Source organism: Barbatula barbatula, assembly GCF_947034865.1.
Source record: "Barbatula barbatula genome assembly, chromosome: 23".
NCBI classification, from domain to species: Eukaryota; Metazoa; Chordata; class Actinopteri; order Cypriniformes; family Nemacheilidae; genus Barbatula; species Barbatula barbatula.
This window is the reverse complement of record NC_136786.1, coordinates 104,729-131,528: the sequence shown is the minus strand read 5'-3', so window position 1 is coordinate 131,528 and position 26,800 is coordinate 104,729. Positions and strand designations below refer to the sequence as shown.

At 42.2% G+C, this 26,800-nt stretch overlaps 2 protein-coding genes across 5 annotated transcripts; one reads left to right on the top strand and one right to left on the bottom strand.

Annotated features, from left to right (window-relative positions):
• The first annotated feature begins 78 nt into the window (after positions 1–78).
• wwp1 (WW domain containing E3 ubiquitin protein ligase 1) lies at positions 79–22,073 on the top strand. Its single transcript, XM_079447674.1, has 18 exons — positions 79–246; positions 407–662; positions 739–834; positions 940–1,114; positions 6,699–6,753; positions 6,834–6,918; positions 7,006–7,134; positions 7,205–7,277; positions 7,361–7,432; positions 7,544–7,632; positions 9,506–9,665; positions 9,893–10,026; positions 13,184–13,324; positions 13,393–13,513; positions 13,764–13,868; positions 13,975–14,071; positions 21,159–21,231; positions 21,305–22,073. The coding sequence occupies exons 1-18, from the start codon at positions 90–92 to the stop codon at positions 21,402–21,404; spliced, it is 2,118 nt and encodes a 705-aa protein (XP_079303800.1). The 5' UTR covers positions 79–89; the 3' UTR covers positions 21,405–22,073.
• A 247-nt stretch (positions 22,074–22,320) lies between these two features.
• Positions 22,321–26,023, bottom strand: rmdn1 (regulator of microtubule dynamics 1). 4 transcript variants are annotated; one of them, XM_079447675.1, is made up of 10 exons: positions 25,756–26,023; positions 25,542–25,638; positions 25,375–25,462; positions 23,615–23,774; positions 23,441–23,530; positions 23,317–23,372; positions 23,109–23,196; positions 22,943–22,973; positions 22,726–22,859; positions 22,321–22,647 (listed from the first exon to the last, which is right to left on the bottom strand). In XM_079447675.1, the coding sequence occupies exons 1-10, from the start codon at positions 25,846–25,848 to the stop codon at positions 22,591–22,593; spliced, it is 894 nt and encodes a 297-aa protein (XP_079303801.1). In that variant the 5' UTR covers positions 25,849–26,023; the 3' UTR covers positions 22,321–22,590. The 4 variants fall into 4 exon arrangements, with proteins under 4 accessions (XP_079303801.1, XP_079303803.1, XP_079303802.1 ...); XM_079447677.1 differs by having other exon boundaries at positions 22,321–22,678; positions 22,765–22,859; positions 25,756–26,018; XM_079447676.1 differs by having other exon boundaries at positions 25,375–25,456; positions 25,756–25,973.
• Between the last annotated feature and the right edge of the window lie 777 nt (positions 26,024–26,800).

Sequence of the window (26,800 nt, the reverse complement as noted above, 5' to 3'; positions counted from 1 at the left end):
CCTCTGAGGAATGGGATGTAGGGCTTTGTGTAAGTGTTGTGTATGTCAATGCTTTAACGCAGCTGTGATTCTACAGACTTGCGAGTGACATGAGTGGGCCTGAGACTGAAGCCCTGCCCACCTCATCTGCCATCAGTGAATCTAGCCCCTCCCACATTGTCAATGGAGATGCAGGCTCCTCCCCCGCACAACGATCTCCCAGTCCAAAGGCCACGCCCACCAGCAGTGATGTAAACAGTGCAGCTGGTGAGAGTGTGTATGTGTCAGCGAATAGAGAGGGTTGTGAAGTTTATTTGAAGCTTGTGTCCCCTCAAAGATAGTGATAGCAGTCATTATTAAACAGTCATTATTTGAATATGTACAAATGCAGAAAGGTTTGAGGACCCCAATGTGTGTTTTGTGACAGTGAATGGAGAGGGTCTTGAGGTTTCCGCTACAGTTGATGATGGAGATGAGGATGATGTCGCTCCTGCAGACGTCTCCTGCATCATCTCCTCGTGTCCAACAGCTGCCGTCATTGCTGCCTCTTCATCACCATCCTCTTCCTCGTTGACAGCAGCCGTCACACAGACGACCGCCTCCACCTCCAGCGCGCCAGCCGCTGATGGAGGAAAAGCACCACAGCAGCCCCCCCCAGCCGGTCCAGAACCCCTGCCGTCCGGGTGAGTCATACACACAGTCAGACACAAGACGTTTGTGTGCCCTAGTGTAGTAACAGGTGTGTGTGTGTGTTGTCAGGTGGGAACAAAGGAAAGACCCTCATGGCAGAACTTACTATGTTGATCACAATACAAGAACAACAACGTGGGAGAGACCACAGCCTCTACCGCTGGGGTAACGTGTTCATTTAGCACGTCACATGTGTGAGGGGGTCGGACAGTTCCTTCTTGTTCTCTATGTTGGAGCAACTGCAGTTTATTTTTGATGTGATGTGTGTAGCTGGGAGAGGAGAGTGGATAACCGCGGCAGGATCTATTATGTGGATCATAACACTCGAACCACCACATGGCAGAGGCCCACGATGGAGTCTGTGAGAAACTTTGAGCAGTGGCAGTCACAGAGGAGTCAACTGCAGGGAGCCATGCACCAGTTCAACCAGAGATACCTCTACTCGGTACACACACACGCTACGCTACACACACACTACACACACACACACACGCGCCATACTACACACACACGCTACGCTACACACACACTACACACACACACACACGCGCCATACTACACACACACGCTACGCTACACACACACTACACACACACACACACACGCTATGCTACACACTACACTACACACACACACACACACACGCTACGCTACACACACACACTACACTACACACGCTACACTACACACGCTACGCTACACACAGACACACACACACACACGCTACACTACACACACACACGCTACACTACACACACTACACTACACACGCTACACTACACACACACGCTACGCTACACACTCTACACTACACACGCTTGCGCTACACTACACACACACGCTACACTACACACGCTACACTACACACACACGCTACGCTACACACACACTACACATGCATGCACTACACACGCATGCTTGCGCTACACTACACACACTACACTACACACGCTACACTACACACACACACTACACTACACACGCTACACTACACACACACGCTACGCTACACACACACTACACATGCGTGCGCTACACACTCTACACTACACACGCTTGCGCTACACTACACACACACACTACACTACACACACACGCGCTACACTACACACACACACTACACACGCTACACTACACACACACGCTACACACACACACACACACACACGCGCTACACTACACACGCTACACTTCACACACACGCGCTACACTACACACACACACTACACACACACGCTACACTACACACACACGCTACGCTACACACACACTACACATGCGTGCGCTACACACTCTACACTACACACGCTTGCGCTACACTACACACACACGCTACATTACACACACACGCTACGCTACACACACGCGCTACACTACACACACGCGCTACACTACACACACACGCTACACTACACACACACACGCGCGCTACACTACACACACTACACACACACACACGCTACACTACACACACACGCTACGATACACACACACCATACATGCGTGCGCTACACACTCTACACTACACACGCTACGCTACACACACACTACACACACACACACGCGCTACACTACACACACACACTACACTACACACGCTACACTACACACACACGCTACGCTACACACACACTACACACACTATACTACACACGCTACACTACACACGCTACACTACACACACACACTACACTACACACACACACACACACACGCTACACTACACACGCTACACTACACACACACTACACTACACACACATGAATGCACTACACACGCATGCTTGCGCTACACTACACACACTACACTACACACGCTACACTACACACACACACGCGCTACACTACACACACACACTACACTACACACACATGCTACGCTACACACACTACACTACACACACATGCGTGCACTACACACACATGCTTGCGCTACACTACACACACTACACTACACACGCTACACTACACACGCTACACTACACACACACGCGCTACACTCCACACGCTACACTACACACACATGCTACGTTACACACACTACACTACACACACATGCATGCACTACACACGCATGCTTGCGCTACACTACACACACTACACTACACACGCTACACTACACAAACACACGCGCTACACTACACACACACACTACACTACACACACACACGCTACACTACACACGCTACACTACACACACATGCTACGCTACACACACTACACTACACACACATGCGTGCACTACACACACATGCTTGCGCTACACTACACACACTACACTACACACGCTACACTACACACACTACACTACACACGCTACACTACACACGCTACACTACACACACACACTACACTACACACACACACGCTACACTACACACGCTACACTACACACACATGCTACGCTACACACACTACACTACACACACATGCGTGCACTACACACACACACTACACTACACACGCTACACTACACACGCATGCTTGCGCTACACTACACACACTACACTACACACGCTACACTACACACGCTACACTACACACACACACGCGCTACACTACACACACACACACGCTACACACACACTACACACACACACGCTACACTACACACACACACTACACACACACACTACACTACACACACACACACACGCTACACTATACACGCTACACTACACACACATGCTACGCTACACACACTACACTACACACACATGCGTGCACTACACACACACACTACACTACACACGCTACACTACACACGCATGCTTGCGCTACACTACACACACTACACTACACACGCTACACTACACACGCTACACTACACACACACACACGCTACACACACACACACACTACACACACACACGCTACACTACACACACACGCTACACACACACACACACACACACTACACTACACACACACACACACACACTACACTACACTACACACGCTACACTACACACACGCGCTACACTACACACACACACTACACTACACACACACACATACACGCTACACTACACACGCTACACTACACACACATGCTACGCTACACACACTACACTACACACACATGCGTGCACTACACACACATGCTTGCGCTACACTACACACGCTACACTACACACGCTACAATACACACGCTACACTACACACACACACTACACTACACACACACGCTACACTACACACACATGCTACGCTACACACGCTACACTACACACACACACACACACTACACACACACACACACTACACACACACACACACACACTACACTACACACACACACGCGCTACACTACACACACACACTACACTACACACACACACTACACTACACACACACACATACACGCTACACTACACACGCTACACTACACACACATGCTACGCTACACACACTACACTACACACACATGCGTGCACTACACACACATGCTTGCGCAACACTACACACGCTACACTACACACGCTACACTACACACGCTACACTACACACGCTACACTACACACACACACTACACTACACACACACGCTACACTACACACACATGCTACGCTACACACGCTACACTACACACACACACACACACACACTACACACACACACACACACTACACTACACACACACACGCGCTACACTACACACACACACTACACTACACACACACACATACACGCTACACTACACACGCTACACTACACACACATGCTACGCTACACACACTACACTACACACACATGCGTGCGCTACACACACATGCTTGCGCTACACTACACACGCTACACTACACACGCTACACTACACACGCTACACTACACACGCTACACTACACACACACACTACACACACACGCGCTACACTACACACACACACTACACACACACACTACACACACACACGCTACACTACACACACACGCTACACTACACACACACGCTACACACACACACACACACACACTACACACACACACGCTACACTACACACACACACACACACACGCGCTACACTACACACACACGCTACACACACTACACACACACACGCTACACTACACACACATGCTGCGCTACACACGCTACAATACACACACTACACATGCGTGCGCTACACACTCTACACTACACATGCGTGCGCTACACACTCTACACTACACACGCTTGCGCTACACTACACTCACACACACGCTACACTACACACGCTACACTACACACACATGCTACTTTACACACACTACACTACACACACATGCGTGCACTACACACACTATACTACACATGCTACACTACACACTCTACACTACACACGCTTGCGCTACACTACACACACACACACGCTACACTCCACACGCTACACTACACACACATGCTACGTTACACACACTACACTACACACACATGCGTGCACTACACACGCATGCTTGCGCTACACTACACACACTACACTACACACGCTACACTACACACGCTACACTACACACACACAAGCGCTACACTACACACACACACTACACACACACGCTACACTACACACACACGCTACGCTACACACACATGCGTGCGCTACACACTCTACACTACACATGCGTGCGCTACACTACACACACACACGCGCTACACTACACACACACACACTACACTACACACGCTACACTACACACACATGCTACGCTACACACACTACACTACACACGCTACACTACACACGCTACACACACACACGCGCTACACTACACACACACACTACACTACACACACGCTACGCTACACACACACTACACACACATGCGTGCGCTACACACTCTACACTACACACGCTTGCGCTACACTACACACACACACGCGCTACACTACACACACACACTACACTACACACGCTACACTACACACACATGCTACGCTACACACACTACACTACACACACACATGCTACACTACACACACATGCGTGCGCTACACATGCTACACTACACACACACACGCTACACTACACACACATGCTACGCTACACACACTACACTACACACACACATGCTACGCTACACACACATGCTACGCTACACACACTACACTACACACACACACGCTACACTACACACACATGCGTGCGCTACACATGCTACGCTACACTACACACACACACACACACACACGCTACACTACACTCATATGCTACGCTCCACACACACACACGCTGCACTACACACACATGCTACGCTACACTACACACACACATGCTACGCTACACACACTACACTACACACACACATGCTACACTACACACACATGGTTGCGCTACACTACACACACACACTACACTACACACACGCTACACTACACACACACACACACACACTACACACACGCTACACTACACTACGCTACACTACACACGCTACACTACACACACATGCGTGCGCTACACTACACACAAGACTACACACACACTATACACACACACGCTACACTACACACACACACGCTACACTACACACACACACACACACTACACTACACACACACGCTACACTACACACACATGCTACGCTACACACGCTACACTACACACACACACACACACTACACACACATGCTGCGCTACACTACACACACACGCTACACTACACACACATGCTACGCTACACACGCTACACTACACACACACACACACACACATGCTGCGCTACACTACACACACGCTACACTACATACACATGCTACGCTACACACGCTACACTACACACACACACACATGCTGCGCTACACTACACACACGCTACACTACACACACACACACGCTACACTACACACACATGCTACGCTACACTACACACACACACACACATGCTGCGCTACACTACACACACGCTACACTACACACACACACGCTATACTACACACAGCGGAAACAGAGACGTCTGATCTCGTCTGGCTGATGATGATTAACTCATGATGACACACACAGTGACAGTGTCAGTGTTAAAGTTGATCTCTCTCTCTCTGATGGGTTCTCAGGCCTCCATGATGTCAGCTGAGAATGATCCTCTTGGGCCGCTACCGCCTGGCTGGGGTAAGAATGTGTTCATTGGTGATGATGTCACTTCAATGTGACGTGAGCTATCTTAACAGAGTGTTGTGTCGTGTTCTCAGAGCGCCGCGTGGACACCAACGATCGTGTTTATTTTGTCAATCACAGCACAAAAACCACACAGTGGGAAGATCCACGAACACAAGGGTGAGACACGTCTAAATTGACCTCCGTAAGACTGTGAGATGTCACTGTGCCCTCATCAAGTGTGTGTGTGTGTGTGTGTGTGTGTAGGCTTCAGAATGAGGAGCCGCTGCCGGAGGGATGGGAGATCCGGTACACACGAGAGGGTGTCCGCTACTTTGTGGATCATAACACGCGTACCACCACCTTCAGTGACCCCCGAACGGGAAAATCTGCTGTGTGAGTGACTGAATCAGATGTTCAATTTGTGTCTTTGTTTGTCTAATGAAAGTGTATGTTTGTTGTACAGCACAAAAGGTCCGCAGATTGCCTACGAGCGAAGCTTCAGGTGGAAACTGGCTCATTTCCGTTATCTGTGTCAGGTAAAACTCATTCCTACCTTCAGCACACTTGAATGTCTCAGTGTTTGTCTGTTTTAACAAACCCTGTGTGTGTTCGTTTGCAGTCTAATGCCCTGGCCAGTCACGTGAAGATCACTGTATCCAGACAGACACTGTTTGAAGACTCTTTCCAGCAAGTAAGACACACCCACACTGTTTAAAGTGTCTAGTGGTTTGTAGAGCTACTGTACCTTTATAAAAGCTGAGATAATCACACTAGACTTCAGTATTGTTATGTTTTTCTGAAGATCATGAACTTCAAGCCGTATGATCTGAGACGGAGACTCTACGTCATATTTAGAGGAGAGGAGGGGCTCGATTACGGCGGTCTCGCACGGTAAACAATGCTGCCACATGTTTTGCACTTTAGACCCTGCTCACTGAATTGTATCAAAGCAGCTGTACTAGAAAAAACACATGTTAAGGTCCCAGTGAAATTAAAAATCTGAAAATGCACTACCGCCCTCTAGTGGCTGTCCATCTCAAACGACGTCAGTTCGACAGCATCCGTTAACTCCTCCCCTTCAACTGTCAGTCTGTTGGCTATAAACTGCTGGTTTTATACATCTGATCAAATGGCAGTATAAAAACAAGACACGCCCACTATTTTTCTCATTAGAAATTTTGTTTCACTTGGAAAGTGTCAGAGTACGGAAGTAAAAACGATCTCTACTTTAACATGTGTTTTTCTTTTTAGCATGTTTAAATACACATAGATTAAAAAAGATATGACCTCAAAGGTGATGTGAAATAGAGAGAGTGATATCTATAATGAAGAGACAAATTTGCATTTCCAATCATCAATTCTAGATGTATTGTGGTCATTCCAGTCCAGTTTTGTAGGGTTGGATATCGTTTCAATTTTTGCGATTCCGATTCTGCTTATCTTGTCGATTCTCTGTTCCGATTCCAATATTTTTTAGGGAGGAAAAAAAAAGCAAATACTTAAAGAAAACATTTAGGCTATAACCAAACCAGTATGCTAACTGTTAATGGTGACAATTGGTCAAATAATAACAACACTTCCATTAAGGAATAATCAGAAGGAACTACAAACCCAAACTCTTTAAGTATAACAAAAAATACAACTTAAAAAGTGTTAAAATAATTTTTTTATTGAATCATTTATTCAAGAGTCGTTCAAAATGGTAGATCGTCCGTTATCTGAACAATTAATACACTGAATTCATTCATTTTTAAAAAGTGATCGTATAAATAATTCAAATGAATATAATTTAAATAAACTAGAACATGTTGTCTTCTAGCTTCCCCAATTGTATTTAATTGTGAGCACTATTAAAACAAAGTAACTTAAATAAAAGAACTGATTATCTTTTCTGTATTTTGTGTGAGACGCTGCTATTGCTGTTTCTGGTGCTCGATGGACTCGATGCTGTGTCATCATATTAGAGGTTCTTCCTCCCTTGCATGAAATATCTTTACCACATGTATTGCATGTGAAAATGCTATCATCGTTTTTCACAAAGTTTATAGCGGCCATAACTCCGACAGTTTCCGTATATATCTCATGTTAATCTAAGTTGACCATGTTAAGCTTGAGAAGACCGTTGCAAAGCTGCTTTAACCAAACTTTTGAATGTTTTCTGCGGTCAGTCATAGTGCCGATTGTAATGACCTGTGCATGTGTGCAATGAGGAGAGGTCCTCCTGGCAGACAGATACAACTGTAAAACGCTTGCTGCCGTTCACGATAAACAGAACCGAAATGCACCCGTCCTATTGAAGCCCCGCTTCTTTGAAATTTGGATCTGGTTCTAGAAACCTAACCCTACTCAGGAGTGACAAAGTCATCCAACAGCAATGTGAAAGACTGACAGCGTGACAAGACACATGAAAACTGAGATAAAAATCCTGATGATCACTTTTTAAAGTAAAACCCAAACCCTAATGTTAAGTTATGTTATGCAAAACACATGGTATTATTGCAAGTCTTACAAAAGACGAGATACTTTATCAACAAGTCAAAACAGAAATGACGGATTACACCGTTAACATTTCTATGAAATCGTTTCGACACTTAACTCCTGTTTTAGTCAGAATATAATGCTAAAAGCTATGTTCAAGTATACATAAACCTGCAGTCTCCCTGTGAGCAAGCCCAACACAAGCCAAAGTGTATGTTCACTGTGTGTGATAGTTGTGTCATCTGTGTCAATGCAGATAAATCTTCATTTTGTGTGTGTGTTTCAGGGAGTGGTTCTTTCTTCTTTCTCACGAGGTGTTGAACCCTATGTACTGTCTGTTTGAGTATGCGGGCAAGAGTAACTACTGTCTGCAGATCAACCCGGCTTCCACCATCAACCCTGATCATCTGTCCTACTTCTGCTTCATCGGCCGCTTCATTGCCATGGCATGTCACACACACACACACCTCAAAAACACAGCTCGTAGTCGAGGCATATGGGAGTGATTTTTTTGTGTTATTAAATGCTTAAATTGTTACCAAACTTATTCAAATCATACAGATCTGATGCATCATGTCTCTGTGTATTACACAAAGCTGCTCTTACACAATGTGTATTGTAGTAAACACTTTAGAAAGTCAGACATAAATAACTTGTGTGTGTGTGTGTGCAGGCACTGTTTCATGGGAAGTTCATTGACACAGGCTTCTCGTTGCCCTTTTACAAGCGGATGCTCAATAAGAAACTCATCCTGAAAGATCTGGAATCTATCGATCCTGAGTTCTACAATTCCCTCATCTGGATCAGGTATGTCTGTCTTATGATCATTATTGCTATCATCAGAGGTGTAGCCCCCCAAGGGCTGACCATTGAAACAGTCAGAAATTGTAACCATAATAAAATGTGCAACATCATGACGGCAACCCCCTCTTCTGGATCCTACGCTCATTATGATATCTGAAAACAAGCGTGAAACACATGACAACAGCTTAACTCTGTTCTTCAATCCACGGCCTCGCAGTGCGAGTGAACTTCAGAAGAAGAGAGTCAGGAGTGTGTATTTACTGCTATTTGCCATGACATCTGCATATGTGCATTTCTTTGTTATAAATGCAGTTGAGTTTACATACTGTGACGATGGAGCAATACAATACAGTTTCCCATTCACTGTAAAGTTTTCACTGTGTTCGCCCCTCATCAACACATGATGCAGTGGTTCACCTCAGAATAAACCCATGAAGGCACACTTTTCATTTTGCACAAATAATGACCCAACAGCTGATAGTGACATTTATTAAAGTGATTTGTGCTTGAGTTCCTTTTGAATTATTAAGTGTGTTAAAATGAATGATACAAAAACATTTATTGAAGATGTTGTATTAGTTAATTAAATATTCAAACATTTTAAGAATTAAAAGTACAACTATTAATAATTAGAAAATACAACAATCAGGGCTCTAGACTGCGACCAAAATGGTTGCAAATGCGATCATTTTCTATAATGTGCGAGGTTACATTTCACACGGTCGCAGTGGTGCGAGTATGGTCCCCGCCAAACATTTATGAGAGGACAGCGCTTGTGCACTCCCTCTGAATGAAGTCAAACACACGCTTTAGTTTGGAGACAGTGTTAAAGCAGCGTGGGGCAGACGGCTCCATATGGACACACTCACGATTCTGATTGTTCAGCGCAGCACTTAATGAAGTCCAACACGTTGGTTTATGAATAGTCTCTGACACGTTAATCAAAAGCAAGGTCGGAAGACAGAATCCAGGTTTCACGCGGTGCATTTGGAGACTATTATTTACCTGAATTACAGCTGCACATGCACCTGACATAAAGGAAAATCTAATGAAAGGTTCAGTTCATATGTCTGTCTGCTTGTATTTATTGACTTAATTGTATACAGTGTTGGGGCTACTAGCTTAACTGCATTTTTCAGTAGCGCCGCTGTCTTCTGAATCAAATAGCTTTTCAGTAGCGAAGCTCTTTTGTTGATCGAGTAGTGCGGTAGCGTCCACACAGGCTAACGCTACATATTCCCAAACATTCCTGAAGAACAAGCTCATATCAGAAACACGACTGCTTCGTGTTTTACGGCAAACAGCTTTTTGGTGCATATTTTGGTGCACATTTGGTCACACAGTCAACCAATCCTTGGGCTGATGCGAGAAATGTACTTGATGGAGAGATGTCTAGGGGGGAGTCGCCGTTCTGCCTGTTTGAATGAAAGTTTTATTGATTACTGAGATAGCATTGATTTGGAATGAAATGAGTTCAATAAAGAAAAAAAATATTTAAAATGAGATTTGATGTAGTAAACTACTTTTGCCAGGTTGCTGTAACTTAGCTTGCTACATTTCCCAGGGGGTTAGCTTCAGTGTAGTGAAGCTTTATTTAATGTAGAGTAACTGATGGCGCAGCTCACTACATGTTTCAAGTAGTTTGCCCAACACTGACTGTATACTTGTGAACTAGTCCAATTGAAATTTAAGTCGTAATGTAACCGAACCGTGACACCAGTGTAGGTTCACACCTCTGCTTCACCCCTCCCTACCACGCACTGTGCATAGATGAAAAAAACACAAGTGTTAAAGCGCGAATATGAAGCGGTCTATATATAGCCGACTGTTTATAAAGACCGATTGATCAACCTGCAAGGTCATTATGATTACTATAAGAAAACCAAATTGTAAGTTGGTGCGACCCTCTGAGAAAATGAGACGTTTGATATCAGCTCATGGTGTTCATTGGTAACAAATGGCAGAGTGGTTCTTTAGGCGATGTTTTTAGATGCATTGCTCTTATATGTAGACTAAAGTGTGCTTCTGTGAAACAGTGGTTAGATAAGTGTAAACAAAATTGATGCTGACCATACCTTTATATTTCAATTCAATTTTATTTATATAGCTTTTCAGCAATGTCCTCCTCTGACGTGTCACAGCTTCACCCACTGAATACATGTTTGTGAATAACAGGGAGAGCCTATTAGATGTGATTTAGGACATTTCATTCTTGAAAGTGTTTAGGTCTAATTTGGTCTTATTTAGCATTAATGTGACAAGAAGTCTTTGCTCTTGGTTGGTGATGGAGTTGTTGGCGCTGGGATGGTCAGGAGGAGCTGGTGTAATCTCTAGTTAGGGATGGGCATTTGACGTTCATCTGAGCCTGATGTTATCTCTCCCTTCCTCATGATGGGCATCCCGAGGCGGGGAAGGAGGGCAGAAAGAGATTAATTAGCGTAGCTGCTGTTCATTCATTTGTATTTATTTATTTATCATATTTAGCATGAAGTGAATGTTTGTTTGTAAAGATGCGTCTTTAATCTAGATTTAAATTGGGTGAGTGTGTCTGATCCTGAAATAATATCAGGAAGGTTATTCCAGAGTTTAGGTGCTGTGTATGAGAAAGCTCGACCCCCTTTGGTGGATTTAGTTATTCTAGGTGTTATCAAAAGAGTTTTGAGATCTTAGAGAGCGTGATGGGTTGTAGTGTGATAGAAGCTCTGTTAGGTAGGTAGGGGCTAAACCCTTTAAGGCTTTATAAGTGATTAAAAGAACTTTCTACATGGCATTTCTTCATTTTCAATGTACTGATAATATACTGTAAATATTTGGGCATTGACACTTTGTTTGAAAAACAAAACGTTTTAATGTTGTAAAAATAAGCACTTTCCGGTCTGTTACATGTTTTGTTTATTCTTTTCACTGAACATTGTACAATTTTATTTTTAGGACAAATGTATATTCTCAAAATAATGTCAGAAGAGCCATGTTCAGTAATTTTGCCTTTGGTCCGACTCGACACTTAATGTGGGTTCGTCTCTGACTGTCATTATTTTGACCACAGATGTTAGAATACATGTCCAATCGTACAGAACTTTAAACAAGTGAAACCCCCATGAGCGGCCGCCTCACCCGACCGATGAGATGACACTGGTCATGTGGTTGATGTTCTTCACAGAGATAACAACATCGAGGAGTGTGCTTTGGAGATGTATTTTTCTGTGGACATGGAGATTCTGGGTAAAATCACGTCACATGACTTGAAAACGGACGGTGCCAATATCCTGGTGACGGAGGAGAATAAGGAGGAGTATATTGGGTAAGATCATTTCTTTGTGCGTGTGTTTGTGTGTTGTGTATCTTTATACTGATTTTGTGTTGCGACAGGTTGATGGCAGAATGGAGGTTTTCTCGAGGTGTTGAGAATCAGACCAAAGCCTTTCTGGACGGCTTCAATGAGGTCGTGCCGCTACAGTGGCTGCTATACTTCGATGAGAAAGAGCTGGAGGTGTGTGCACATGTGTCCTCACTAACACAGTGAAATATCAAGACAAGATTTTTCTGCTCATCATCAGCACATCACAAGAGAGTCAGAATCCTGTTCGTCTGTAAATGTAATGCTGTGCACATATTTCAATCATCAGCATGATATAAAGCACTGCAAATATAGTCAAACAATGATGTGCTTTAATGAGGTAAGCAAAGACTAATGTGTTGGAGACGCTCTGTGATGATGTCATGTGTGTGTGTGCGTGTAGGTGATGTTGTGTGGCATGCAGGAAGTGGATCTTCAGGACTGGCAGAGGAACACAGTGTATCGTCACTACACGCGCAACAGCAAACAGATCATCTGGTTCTGGCAGGTGTGAATTTACCTGAACGTCACGTTTCACTGCTTTTCGGGGCTTTCAGTTCAGTTCTGGGACATGATGATGTTTTATTAAGCCTGTGTGATTTGATTGTGTGCAGTTTGTGAAGGAGGTGGACAATGAGGTGCGTCTGCGCTTGATGCAGTTTGTGACGGGCACCTGCCGGCTGCCGTTAGGAGGCTTCGCTGAGCTCATGGGTGAGTTTAAAAACCCGCTATTGTCAAATGGTGATGTATTTCTGTTTTGAAATGTTTCTTCAAGCTAGTGTAAACTGCTATTATTGACTCTTTTAGTGCAACATGCAAAATGATATACATACTCTCATAATGAAGACTAATAATTAGGATTATTAAATAATCGTCTCTTCTCCTGATGGTTTCGGTTCTTGCACATCTCTATAGAAGACACAAGGGGAGCTGTTGTGCCTCTGCATTCTGTATATTTTAGTGTATATATTTTAACAAAGTATGATAATACTGTTAAAATCTACCACCACAACAACATCACTTTAGCAAAAAAAACTTTAACGCATATACCATAAAAATAACCTGCAGTACAGTTGAATATTATTTAAGATAATCTCAGTGTGAAAACCAGCCTACCAAAATTGTCATTAACATAGAAGTGTGACGACCCAGAGTCTCCTCTTCCTGATTCAATTGGTGCTGATTGTGGGAGTCCCTGATTGGTTTCCTTATGCTAATTGACAAATTGGTTAGAGTATATGAGAGTGTGGTGCGTTATTGAAAGGGGGCACTCTCTGGAGAAGTACTCTTCTGGTGTGTCTCTTACCTATGTTTTTCTTACACATGTAGCGTCAATTTTGTTATAGTTGCTTGTTGTGTTTCTTTGTTTTCCCATGTCCCTAGACTTCTGTTTGTTACGATTTTTTGTTGTTGTTATTATTATTTGTGGCAAATGTTAAATCAATAAATTATATTGATTGAACACTCTGGTTGATCTCTCTTTCATGTTACGATTTGAAATGAGCTGGTCGTAACATGAAATTGGAGGCTTGTCCGGGATTGCTGCATGTGTGGGTAAATGCATAAGGTCTTCAGTGTGTTCACCTTTGGTTAATGAGTAGACTTCCGGTATTTAGAGTGTTCTCAGCGGGGTTTATAATCCTTCCATCGAGACACTGTTTGTTTTGTTTGTTTGTTATTTTGCCTTATTTATTTTTGAAGGTTATTCTGGGCGGAGGTTTTAAATCTCTGTCGGGGGTACGCTTCAGACTTTTGGTTTGAAAAAGCCATTGGTTCTTGAGTTCAGCGTTTAAATGCCGCCCCGAGTCCGGTACACCTTCGAAGATTAGGTAGGTTTAGTTAGCTTCGTTTAGAGTTAGGAACGGAAGTCTCTTTTTCATTAAGGGTGACATTTTGTTGGTTTTCGTATCTGTGTTTGTGATTCTGAGTATGAAGATAATTTGAGGAATGACTTGTGGTAAGTTATTTCTTTTATTTCATAACTAAGGTGGGGTTTGCACCCGGAGCGTATATGGGTGACAATTCCGTGCGACGTGGCTGATGGGATCTGTATTTCTACTGCTCTAGTTTAGCGGCATCTCACGTGTGTTCGTATTGCTATTTTGCTGTTGGGTTTTCTCTGCTACATATCATAAGAAATGTCATCGGTAATCGAGGATTTCTTCACACTTCCTTCGGAAATCTTACTGGAGAGATGTACGAAGGAAGAACTGTTGCAGATTGCAGAGCGTTTTGATGTGGAGGTAATGAGTAATGATAAGAAGCTTAAGGAAACGCTGATCAAAACTGTGAAAAAAGCACTTACTGAACAGGGTGTTTTGAAGGTAAGAGCTCAAGCTATTCATTCTGAAGAGTCTTTAACTGCTCCTTTTCACACTGCCGATCAAAATGTGAAATTTGGTGAGATGTCATTGCAAGAGAGACAATTATGTGTTGATGCAGAAAAACTGCGTGCTGAACGTGATGTTTGTGCGCTGAGAGGAAAAGAGTTAGAAAATGATTTTGAGATAAAAAAAATTGAGTTGCAGCGTAACCTAGAGTTACAACAGACACTGGAGTTACGTAAATTGGAGTTATAATCTGAACGGGAGGAAAGAGATTTTCAGTTGAGAAAATTAGAGTTAGAACTGAATGCCCAAACAGTTGGAACTCCACTTCGTGTGCCACTACCTGTTGAACACATGGCGACTGCACCTGTTTTTGATGTTTATAAAAACATTAGACTAGTGCCACAATTTTTTGAGAAGGAAGTAGATAAATATTTCCAACATTTTGAACGTGTTGCAGAGTCTTTGAGATGGCCAAAAGAGTTTTGGACCTTATTGCTGCAATGTGTTTTAATTGGGAGGGCACAGGAAGTTTATTCAGCGCTGACTATAGAGCAAAGTCGTGATTATGACATCGTGAAGTCTGCTATTTTTCATGCATATGAGCTGGCACCTGAAGCATACCGCCAGAAATGTAGAAGTCATTTTAAGGCTGAGAAGTGCACATATCTGGAGTTTGCTAGAGAAAAAGAAAGCTTGTTTGACCGTTGGTGTACCTCAGTAAAAGTAACCACCAAGGAACAGCTTAGAGAACTGATTCTTTTAGAGGAGTTCAAAAGCTGTGTTCCAAATGCGGGTGCTATGTATCTCAATGAACATAAAGGGAGTAAAATGTCAGAAGCTGCTCTTATGGCAGAGGAGTTTGTTCTTACTCATCAGCTTTCTGTTAGTCACTTAAATGATCTGAGTAGGTCAAAGTTAAGTGTTACTGTTAAAAATAAAAAGGTGGTTGCACGCCAGAATGCTGTGTCAAATTTCGCTGATAATACCCCGGTCACACGTACGAAAGGTGAGTTGGTTTGCTTTTATTGTAAAAAGCCAGGACATAGAATTTCAGATTGTATTGCTCTCAAAAGGAAAGAGAAAGGCGTTAAACATGTTGGTTTGATTTCTACATCAAATGTGAAGCATACTCCTGCACGATTTAACCAGCAGATTGAACGGGTGGATGTTACTGAGATGGAGAGTGTCAAAAATAATGCTGATTTTGCACCATTTCTCACTGAAGGGACTGTGGCTTTGCCTGATTCGGATGAGACTGTACCTGTACGTATCCTCCGAGATACTGGGGCGGGGCAATCTTTTCTGATGGAAGGACTTTTGCCCTTGTCTGAACTTACTACTACTGGAACAAAGGTGCTGGTCCGAGGACTTGAGATGGGGTTCACCGAAGTTCCTCTTCACCGCATTCATCTTAATTCCAAACTTGTGTCAGGTGATGTGGTAGTTGGAGTTCGTGCTATGCTTCCTGTCCCTGGTGTAACTTTCATACTGGGCAATGATTTAGCTGGGGGGAATGTCTGGGAAAAGTCAGACGGCAGTGTTCCACCTATAGTGGTCTCTGCTGTTGAGAAATTAGCTAGATCTTCTGATTGTCTTGATTTATACCCTGCATGTGCAATCACTCGGGCGATGGCTGAGAAAAGGGTGTCAGATGAAACTGAAAATATTCTTTGTAATACCTTTATTGTTTCTCAATAAAAAATCTTTCTCAGCCAGAACTTAGTATTGCGTGTACGGATGTGGAGGATAAGATACCTGTTCATGAGTCACAGGTTGTTGTTGATCATAAGACAGATGGGTCTGATTTTATGTCAGAAAGTCCATTTATCTGTGATGACCATGTTAACGCTTGTTCTTTATCTCCGCTTTTTAGTGTGACTCGAGATGATCTTGTCAAAGCGCAGCAGGCGGATGATACTCTTCAAAAATTGTTCTCTTTAGCTCAGGAAGTAGGAGACAAGACTTCATCTCCTTTCTATTTTCTCCAGGATGGATTGCTTAATAGACAACAACCTATGAGCTCTGATATTATACTCGATCCTAGGATCCAAATCGTGGTTCCCTTTAAATTTCGTCAAGACCTGTTACAGCTTTCACATCAGGGCATGGCTGGTCACTTGGGCGTACGAAAGACCTATGATAGACTACTAAGAAAATTTTATTGGCCTAGATGTAAGCGAGATGTGATTAACTCCATACGGTCCTGCCATACTTGTCAAAAGACGGGAAAACCAAATCAAAAAGTTCCAGTTGCTCCTTTACAGCCTATTGCTGCAGTTACTACTCCTTTTTCACACTTGACGATTGATTGCGTTGGTCCTTTACCACGATCTAAGGCTGGACATGCTTATTTACTCACTTTAATGTGTCAGACTACACGTTACCCTGCAGCTTATCCTCTGAGATCAATCACTAGCAAAGCTATTTTAAAGGCTTTAACAAGTTTCATGTCTATTTTTGGTATTCCAAAAACCATTCAGTCTGACCAGGGTTCGAATTTTATGTCCCGAAACTTCTCTAAGGTCATGCGACAACTTGAAGTTAAACATAACATATCAAGTGCTTATCACCCTCAAAGTCAAGGAGGTCTTGAAAGATTCCATCAGACCCTTAAGTCACTTTTGAGGTCTTATTGTGTCGAGCTTGACTGTGACTGGGAGGAAGGACTTCCTTGGATGTTGTTGGCTATTCGTGAGGTTGTACAGGAGAGCATAGGTTTTAGCCCTAATGAGTTAGTGTTTGGACACACTGTTAGAGGCCCTATTGCTGTCTTGGCAGATGAGTGGACTAATTCTGACCCTCCTGAGAATGTTTTAGACTATGTAAGTAGTTTCCGTTATCGCCTCTATGAAACTAGAGCAATCGCTTTACGAAAGTTAGCTAAGTCTCAAGGGAAGATGCAGAAATTGTTTGATCGGAAAGTTAAGTCCAGACATTTTCAAGCAGGTGACCAAGTACTTGCGTTGTTACCTGTTTTGACTAGTCCTTTCCAGGCTCGGTTTGCTGGACCGTATACGATTGCAAAGAGTCTTCCGAATAACAACTATTTGTTAAATACACCCGATCGGCGAAAGAAAATCCAGGTTTGTCATATTAACTTACTGAAATTATATGTTACTCCTGCACCTTCTTTGTCTATTGATGTTGTAAAAACTGCTGAAACTATAGATTTAAGTGTTTCAGAAGCATCTGTAGAGGTGGATGATCATCTAGAGGAAATAAAAGGTCCTTCTCGAGGAGAAGTGGAAGGGCGACTAAATAACTCTGAAATGCTTGTCAATTTGGCTCACCATTTGTCACACCTGTGCGAGTCAGAGAAGACAGACATAATTGAGTTGGTAAGCTCGTTTCCCTCTCTCTTTTCTGATGTTCCCACCCGAACTTCTGTCATTGAGCATGACATCGATGTCGGTACAGCTCAGCCAGTGAAACAACATGCTTACCGTGTCAATCCTATAAAAAGGAAGTTACTTCAGAAAGAGGTGGATTATTTACTTGATCATAAGTTAGCAGAACCCAGTTTTAGTTCTTGGAGTTCTCCATGTATTTTAGTGAGTAAACCTAATCGTTCGTATCGGTTTTGCACTGACTACAGGAAGCTTAACTCACTGACAGCACCTGATTGTTACCCTCTACCAAGAATAGATGACTGTGTTGACCGGGTTGGCTCTGCAAAATTTGTTAGCAAATTTGACCTCCTGAAAGGTTATTGGCAAGTGCCGTTGACATCCCGTGCTAAAGAATTATCTGCTTTCGTAACACCTGACAGGTTTCTGCAGTACACTGTTATGCCTTTTGGGGTCCGAAATGCTCCTGCTACATTTCAGCGGTTGGTAAATTATGTGTTGTCTGGGATGAGCGGTTGTGAATTTTATTGTAGTCTTGCAAAAAAACAGAGACTAGAAGCTCAATTCACTCCTGATTATGCATGGGCCGGTATGAGATTCTGATGGTATGATAACCTTGAGCATCGGTTTGACCGTGTCACTGTATTACGATTGCATCTCTCAAATGTGTTCTTTTATAAGGGTACCAGGTGTATAGAGAGACGTACGGCTTAATGTGTTGTTATACCCTTACACTACTAGCATTTGTCGTTAGAAAAGCATCAAATATTTTCAATTCTTAAAACAAATCCAGGCACAGCTCGCCAACCAAACTAAACACAGACACACTTATCAGTTCTTCAGTAAATATAAGGTTCTGTAAGATTATATATATATATATATATATATATATATATATAATGCTAAAATAAGAAAGAAAGAAAATAAAGATGCTATTTGGACACTTTAATATTGTTTGTCAGTATTTGAAACAATACAAACATGCATTTTAATAACCAAAATCATTTTGAATTTATTATATACACAATGTTTTAGCCATTATACAATGCATTTTGATTTTTTGATGTTGATTTATCATCAACAGTAGCCTAATGTTATTGTCTTCTCTCTCTCGGTCATTAGCTGACGGTGCTTATATTCACATGTGCTCTAAAACAGAAGAAATAACCAAACCGCAAGAACCGTATTATTGTGTTTTTCAGTATATTCTCATAATGTATAGAGTCTATGATCCTGGCCATACCGCAGGAACGGTATAACAGGGATTTTAGCTTTTCAAAACCACGGTATACCTTGAAACTGATTATCGGCTCATGCCTACTTCTGATCGATTTACAAGTATAGTTTACATTCATTCATTTGGCAGACACTTTTATCCAAAGCAAGCGACTTACAAATAGTTTTTTACAGTGGCACATTACTGCAGAGCAATCAGGGGTAAGGTGTCTTGCTCAAGGGCTCTTCAGTCATGACCTTCTGATCACAAGCCCAACGCTCTAACCACCAGGCCACAGCTGACCACATAGTTATGCGCAAAATAATAGCAGTCCAACATCACTTACCAAATCAGTCGCTGATTTTGGTAGAAATTATATTTCTAGTATGGCAAATACTGACTAGTAGGTCAGTAGGACCCAACAGACATGACATTCATGCTGCTAATTCTGTGTAATTGAATCATTCATTGAAAAGTATTCAATGCATTTCTGTATTGAAATCAAAGTTATTATAAAGATTTTGAGCTTTACTCACTTTTTTCAAACATGCTGCTATTATTTTGAACACAACTGTATATGGCTGTTGTATTATTGACACACCTCAAATATATGGCAACCCCTATTTTTTCCAGTGTCTTATATTCAGAACAAGATGGTAATTTCAGACCAAAATAAAAAATGTATGAGAATTAATGGTCAAAGCCTTAAAACATATAAACATAATAATCACAATGATTTATTAGACAATTAATCTTCAACCAAATTTCATAATCGTGATAGCCCTACTAATAATGACATAATCGTGAGGGCATTTCAGAAATGAAGACAGTTCAAAATGTTGTAGCTGATTTAAAAAGTTTTCAAGGGAAATGTAAATAGTACACATATGAACTTTGTCCTGCAGGAAGCAACGGCCCTCAGAAGTTCTGCATTGAGAAGGTCGGCAAAGAGACCTGGCTGCCCAGGAGTCACACCTGGTGAGTATCACGTATGAAAATGCAAATAAAAAACACTCATCTCACTCGTCTCACTCTGCATCTTGTCTCGCAGTTTTAACCGACTGGATTTGCCTCCGTACAAAAGCTTCGAACAGCTGAAAGAAAAGCTGCTCTTTGCCATCGAGGAGACGGAAGGATTCGGTCAGGAGTGAAAGTCTTTCCCCTTTACAGTGAAGCAATCCAGCCAAGTAAAACAAAACCATGAAACTTGCACAGAAGATACCAATGTAAATAAGCTATTTTGTCATTTTAAACCAAATCTTAATCCAAGACCTCATTTAGCGATCTTCATAACATGATTCCCCATAAATATGCAAGCTTTTCTGATCTTTTTCATGCTGATATCTAAAATAGACTTGGTTTACTTGATTTGGCGGCTTTTTAAAATGAGCCTGAAAATAAAACATTTTCTAGTAGAACTTCAACTAACTTACGGCTCTAGTTTTATAGAGCTTTTACTGAATGATTGTAGAGTTTGATCAGGTGCCTAAAATTTCTCATTTTCTTTCGGTTGTTTTCGTGTTGTTGGACATTACGTTTGGTTGTTAAGCGCTTGCATGGCTGCCTACAGAGTGAACGATCATTAGACTCGAACGAACGGCCGTCTCATATCATTACGCAGGTTTGGCTCTTGACAGTATTTGCTGTTTGTCAATCGGTATTTTCCAGTAAAACAGAATCTCGACACTTGTGCTCATGAAGGCAGCGGCTTTTGTGCTTTCGGCATTTGTTTCTGTGGCCTTTGACCCCCAGTTCTACAGGAGAGGAAAACTGTGTCCATAACTACTTTTCATATTAAAATATATGAAGTCAAACAAAAACGCGTGTCTCTCTGATTCTCAACATGATGCTGTCGTGTCTCGTGTGTGATGTTTTAGCCTCATTCTAGTTTGTCATCTTGTGCAAATAGAGATGAACCTGTTTTAGATATATAAACACATGAACGTTTTTCGAAATTGATTGGTTTTCATCAGTAGATTCAGGCATTTAGCTAATACATGAGAGCTGGAGAGTAAAATAAGATGTTCTGTTAAAGAGTCAGGAACACACAGAAATATTTCTCACAACTCTTGTCACATGGTTAAGCTTTATTGACCGAATGTTTGCCAGTTCAATGACTGTTTGTTTAGAAGTCTGTCCAGTCGTGTCGTGTTTTACAGGTACATATGCATCACTTTCATATTTTATACTTGAGTGCTTTTAATCATGTAACGGAAAAGCAGAATGAGTTGGTTTCCTCGTTTTCAAATATAAAACCTCAGGATCAATATGCAGTATGACACTAACACAATGTTAGTAAATGACAAATTTATATCAAACCCATTCACTGTGGGTAGATCATGTTCTACATTTCCCTTTGAGTTTCTTCAGAAGATCCAGTGCTTCCTTATGAACCTGTGCACGGTCAAAAATCTACATTACACATCTGGAGAATATAAAACAAACAGAGATGAACGAATGTGAATCATTGACCTGTTTATCTTCTTCAGTGAGCGCGGGGAAATCACCTACTTTCCGAAGCCACGTGGCCGCACGCTCGTCGTCTCTCAGCATCATGTACGTCTTTCCGAGCATCAGCAGGTTCTTGCTGTAGAAGTTTGGGTCAACTGAAACGAGAAATGACAGCAAGTTAACATATATCTGTCCCAGTCACTCCTGTATGAAAGAGATATCCGAGTACATACGGTACCTTCCTCCGCCTTCAAGAAGAACTCCAGAGCCTGAAAAAAAATCTCATTTGAGTCGCTTGTTAAATCGGCAGAAGCAAACGTAGGAAACATTGTCTAACAGACGTCGGACAAGATAACATTTCAAACATTTGTGCAACGAGTATGAAAGCGTGTCATTTCTTTGACCTCTTCATAGGTGGCTGTCGGGGGTGACGCAAAAATCACAGCTGCAACTTTACGCTGATACCACGGCAATTCTGCAAACGCAAAACACCTGCGAGAGACAAAGATATAAACAACAGTGTCAGTTATGTGCCAGGACCCATGTGTACTTCAATGTGAACTCCCTCACTACCAAGGGGGGCACGTATGTTATGGCAGAACAGAAACTCACCAGTAACCCAGAATATGAATGGACGTTGCGTCTTTTGGATTGAGTTCAACTGCTCGCTGTAAATATAAAGACGTTTCAGTCAGTCATTCATTGCGGAAGGTAATGTATTTATTTAATGTTTTACCTTCAGATGATCTCTGATGATGTAGGAATTTCCTATTTTCACTTTGACTCCTTCATAATCACCGATGTCACTGAGGCAAATGGCAAACCACTGCACGACAGCAAGAGAGACGAGAGCGATAAGACCTCTCCAGGGATTCACTGAACTCACTCACTTATTTCCATTGTTACCTACTTTGTGTGCCGCAAACGAAGACTCGTTTTTCTCGAGGGCTTTTTTGGCGAAGTCAAAGGCCTCGTACGTGAGTTGCTTCTTCTCGTGAGCGCTGATGCTCGTCAGTAACGACAGATCGCGTGACGCTCGTGCCAACCGCCACAGAAATTCTGCATCATCGCTGAAGAGCAGAGAAGAAAATCCATTAACCCTCCTTTCATGTGCAAACTTTAAGCAACAATTGAATTTGTTGATGTCACTAATGTTTTAATAATAAGTGACTCACACTTAACATAGCTGACATTTTAAATAAAATATTAGGACAAACCATATCTTGATGAATACTGAGTTTTGTACAAAATTTGAACTCTTGAACTCTGGAGTGTTTGTATAAATTCTTAATATGTTGAGGATTTCCATGTTTTGTAAATGAAGTCGCATCCTAATGCTATACACATTTCATAAAGTGGTGTTTCTGCATCTATGGTTAGAAATAAGTCGCCAACCGGGGGGGCTATTCCAGAAAGCTGGTTATGTGACATACACGGGTAAGTTTAAGGGTCAGTTGGCTGATAACCTCAAGTTTCGGTTCCAAAACGGGGATTACTCACGGGGTATGCAAGTAACCATAGCAACTCACTCTCTGAAGATAACCCGCTTCATTTAAAGGAAACGTTAATAAGCTTTAGGGGTTGTCTGCGCATGTGTTTGCTTTCAATGAGCGTGGAAGCACAGATGACATCATATATATCATTTTACAGCAATATTACAATTACATTTCCAATCTCACTCAAAGCCATTCAGCATTCACAACTGATTTTATTAACTTTATTTATTTCAAGATTCTATTCATTTTATAAGGTTAAATAATAATGTAAACGTTATGTATTTATATTGAATACTGTATATACGTAGGGTTAGGTTTATTAAAACATGTCCAAACATCCCTGAATATGATATGTACACCTTACAATTTCCAACAGTTAAAGGATGTTAATAGTGAAGTATATGAACAGCAGTGCATTTGCATATCATTAGTCTTGTCCACTTATTTGATGCGATTGGTCAAAGGTACTTGTGGCCTAAAGGTCAGAGAGCCGGACTTAACTCAAAGGTTGCAAGTTCAAATCCCCAGCTGGCGGGTTACCAAGACTTTATTATAGGTGACACCCGATGGGAGCTAAGGCATACTGTTCACATATTTGAATTATAACTTTAAATCCATTAACATTAAAAACTTAAGGATATTCATGCAGACTATTCCTCTAAAAATGTCTTTCTGATCCTCAGCCTCCTCTTACAGTATTAAAAGGTCTTGAACCAACAGTCCTGAAGCACCATTGACTGCCATAGTAGAACATGTTTTGGTAGTGTTGAACACAAAAGAAGATATTTAGAGGAATGTAAGAACACAAACAGTTCTGAGGCACTTCTGAATAATCTTTCAATTTGTTCTACTATGGCAGTCAATGGTGCTTCAGGACTTTAGGTTTCTAACATTATTACAAAATATATCTCTGTGTGTTCAACCCAACAAAGAAATGTGGGAGGGAGAGGAATTCATGACAGAATGTTCATGTTTAGGTGGAGTGTCTGTTCCCTTTAACTTGCAGGAGGTCGATTCAACTTTCCCTTCTAACATGTTCTGGAACCGAGTTGAGTTAACCCACCCAGAGTTCAGATGAAGGTTAGTTAACCTGCTTTCTGGAATACATCCCGCACTGTAAACTGACCCTGTAGCACCACGTGATGATGATGATGATGATGATGATGATGATTACCTGTCTTTATACTGCACGAGGAGCTGGTGAAGTTTCTGTGTGTCTCCGCAGCTGTACAGATAGTCGGCTTGTTCTAAAACATCTTCAGCTAGACAGAGTCAATACACACAGTTCACGCACATAGAATCGTCTAAAATGTCATTAAAATAAATCATATGAAAAATGACCTTTGTCCAGCGCAGAGACTGCTGGGAAATGAGTTACACTTTTATACATCAGATATGACAGAGGAGTTACAGCCATAATGAATGAAGCTTCTCGGCCCTGATAGTCACAAAACACCGATTACAGATGCGGTTACATGAATCACGGTATAAACAATAACGACGATATCGCACGATGTCTCTCGCGCACACACAAGATGATTGATAAAAGTCTCACTGATGTCCGGCTCCGATGAGTCCAAACGCTCCTGATCTTCACAGTTCTGACCACAAACCGCCTGAAAGCTCCACACAAACTACCGAACGCCATCACAGTCAGAGATCGTGTCAGTAGAGTTCAGTTAAGCATACTTCACTATTTAAGCACTTTAAAAACATAACCCGAAAGTATGTACACTTGACTTGAGCTCCGCCCACATCAGCACTTTCGTCAGTTTCCGCTCTCTGGTCACGTGGTGCCGTTATGTCGTCGTGATTGGAGAAACGGCGAGCTCTACGGAATCTGTGAAATATCTTGGTATTCATATTATATCTAAAAATAAACAGTCATGTGATCAGTTGAATTTTATCTCTAAAATGAAGAAAACTACAAATATTTTTGAATAATTGGCTACAAAGAGATCTTAGTATTTTTGTAAGAGTCTTATTAGCCAAAGCCGAGGGTCTCCAGACTTGTTTATTCTGCTCTCTCTCTGTCTGTGGGTGCTGATGTTTCCAAGGAAATCAATAAGATCTTCTTTGACTTTATCTGGAAGAATAAGACTCATAAATTGAAAAAGGATATTATGTCTGGCAGGAGGGTTGATGGTGGTTTAGAAATGTTAGATTTTTTAGACATCAATAAAACTTTCAAACTTAAATGGTTAAAAATTGCTAAAAGAAAGAACCCTCGTTATGGTTCTTTATTCCACAGTGCATTTTTAAAGCAGTTGGAGGCTTATCTTTTCTATTACATTGTCATTTTTTGCCTGGGAAATTACCAGTTCAATTATCCAATTTTCACCAGCAAGTCTTATTGGCTTGGAAGATTTGTTTTCAACATAATTTTTCCCTACACAAAGCGCTTTTATGGAATAACTGTCTTATCACCTCTAGAAATAAATGGGGAAGGTGTGAATCCTGGGGGTCCTCGTCCGAGGCCTCTAATCCCGAGCCGCCCGTGCCCTTCTCGTCATTCCTTCAGCCGACCACCAGGCGGATGGCTCGGCTGAAGAAGAAGAGGCAACAGAGGGCGCCCCCAAGTCCGGTGGTCCCGTCAAGTC

Bases quoted from the DNA above. Each gene is read 5' to 3' on its own strand.
- wwp1 (XM_079447674.1), top strand. From the start codon at position 90: ATGAGTGGGCCTGAGACTGAAGCCCTGCCCACCTCATCTGCCATCAGT. The intron at 7,433-7,543 runs GTAAGACACACC...GTTTTTCTGAAG, and splicing joins TTGAAGACTCTTTCCAGCAA to ATCATGAACTTCAAGCCGTA. The intron at 13,514-13,763 runs GTGTGTGCACAT...GTGTGCGTGTAG, and splicing joins TCGATGAGAAAGAGCTGGAG to GTGATGTTGTGTGGCATGCA.
- rmdn1 (XM_079447675.1), bottom strand. From the start codon at position 25,848: ATGGCGTTCGGTAGTTTGTGTGGAGCTTTCAGGCGGTTTGTGGTCAGA. The intron at 23,373-23,440 runs GTAAAACATTAA...TTATATTTACAG, and splicing joins TCATCAGAGATCATCTGAAG to CGAGCAGTTGAACTCAATCC. The intron at 22,974-23,108 runs GTCAAAGAAATG...ATTTTTTTTCAG, and splicing joins CGACAGCCACCTATGAAGAG to GCTCTGGAGTTCTTCTTGAA.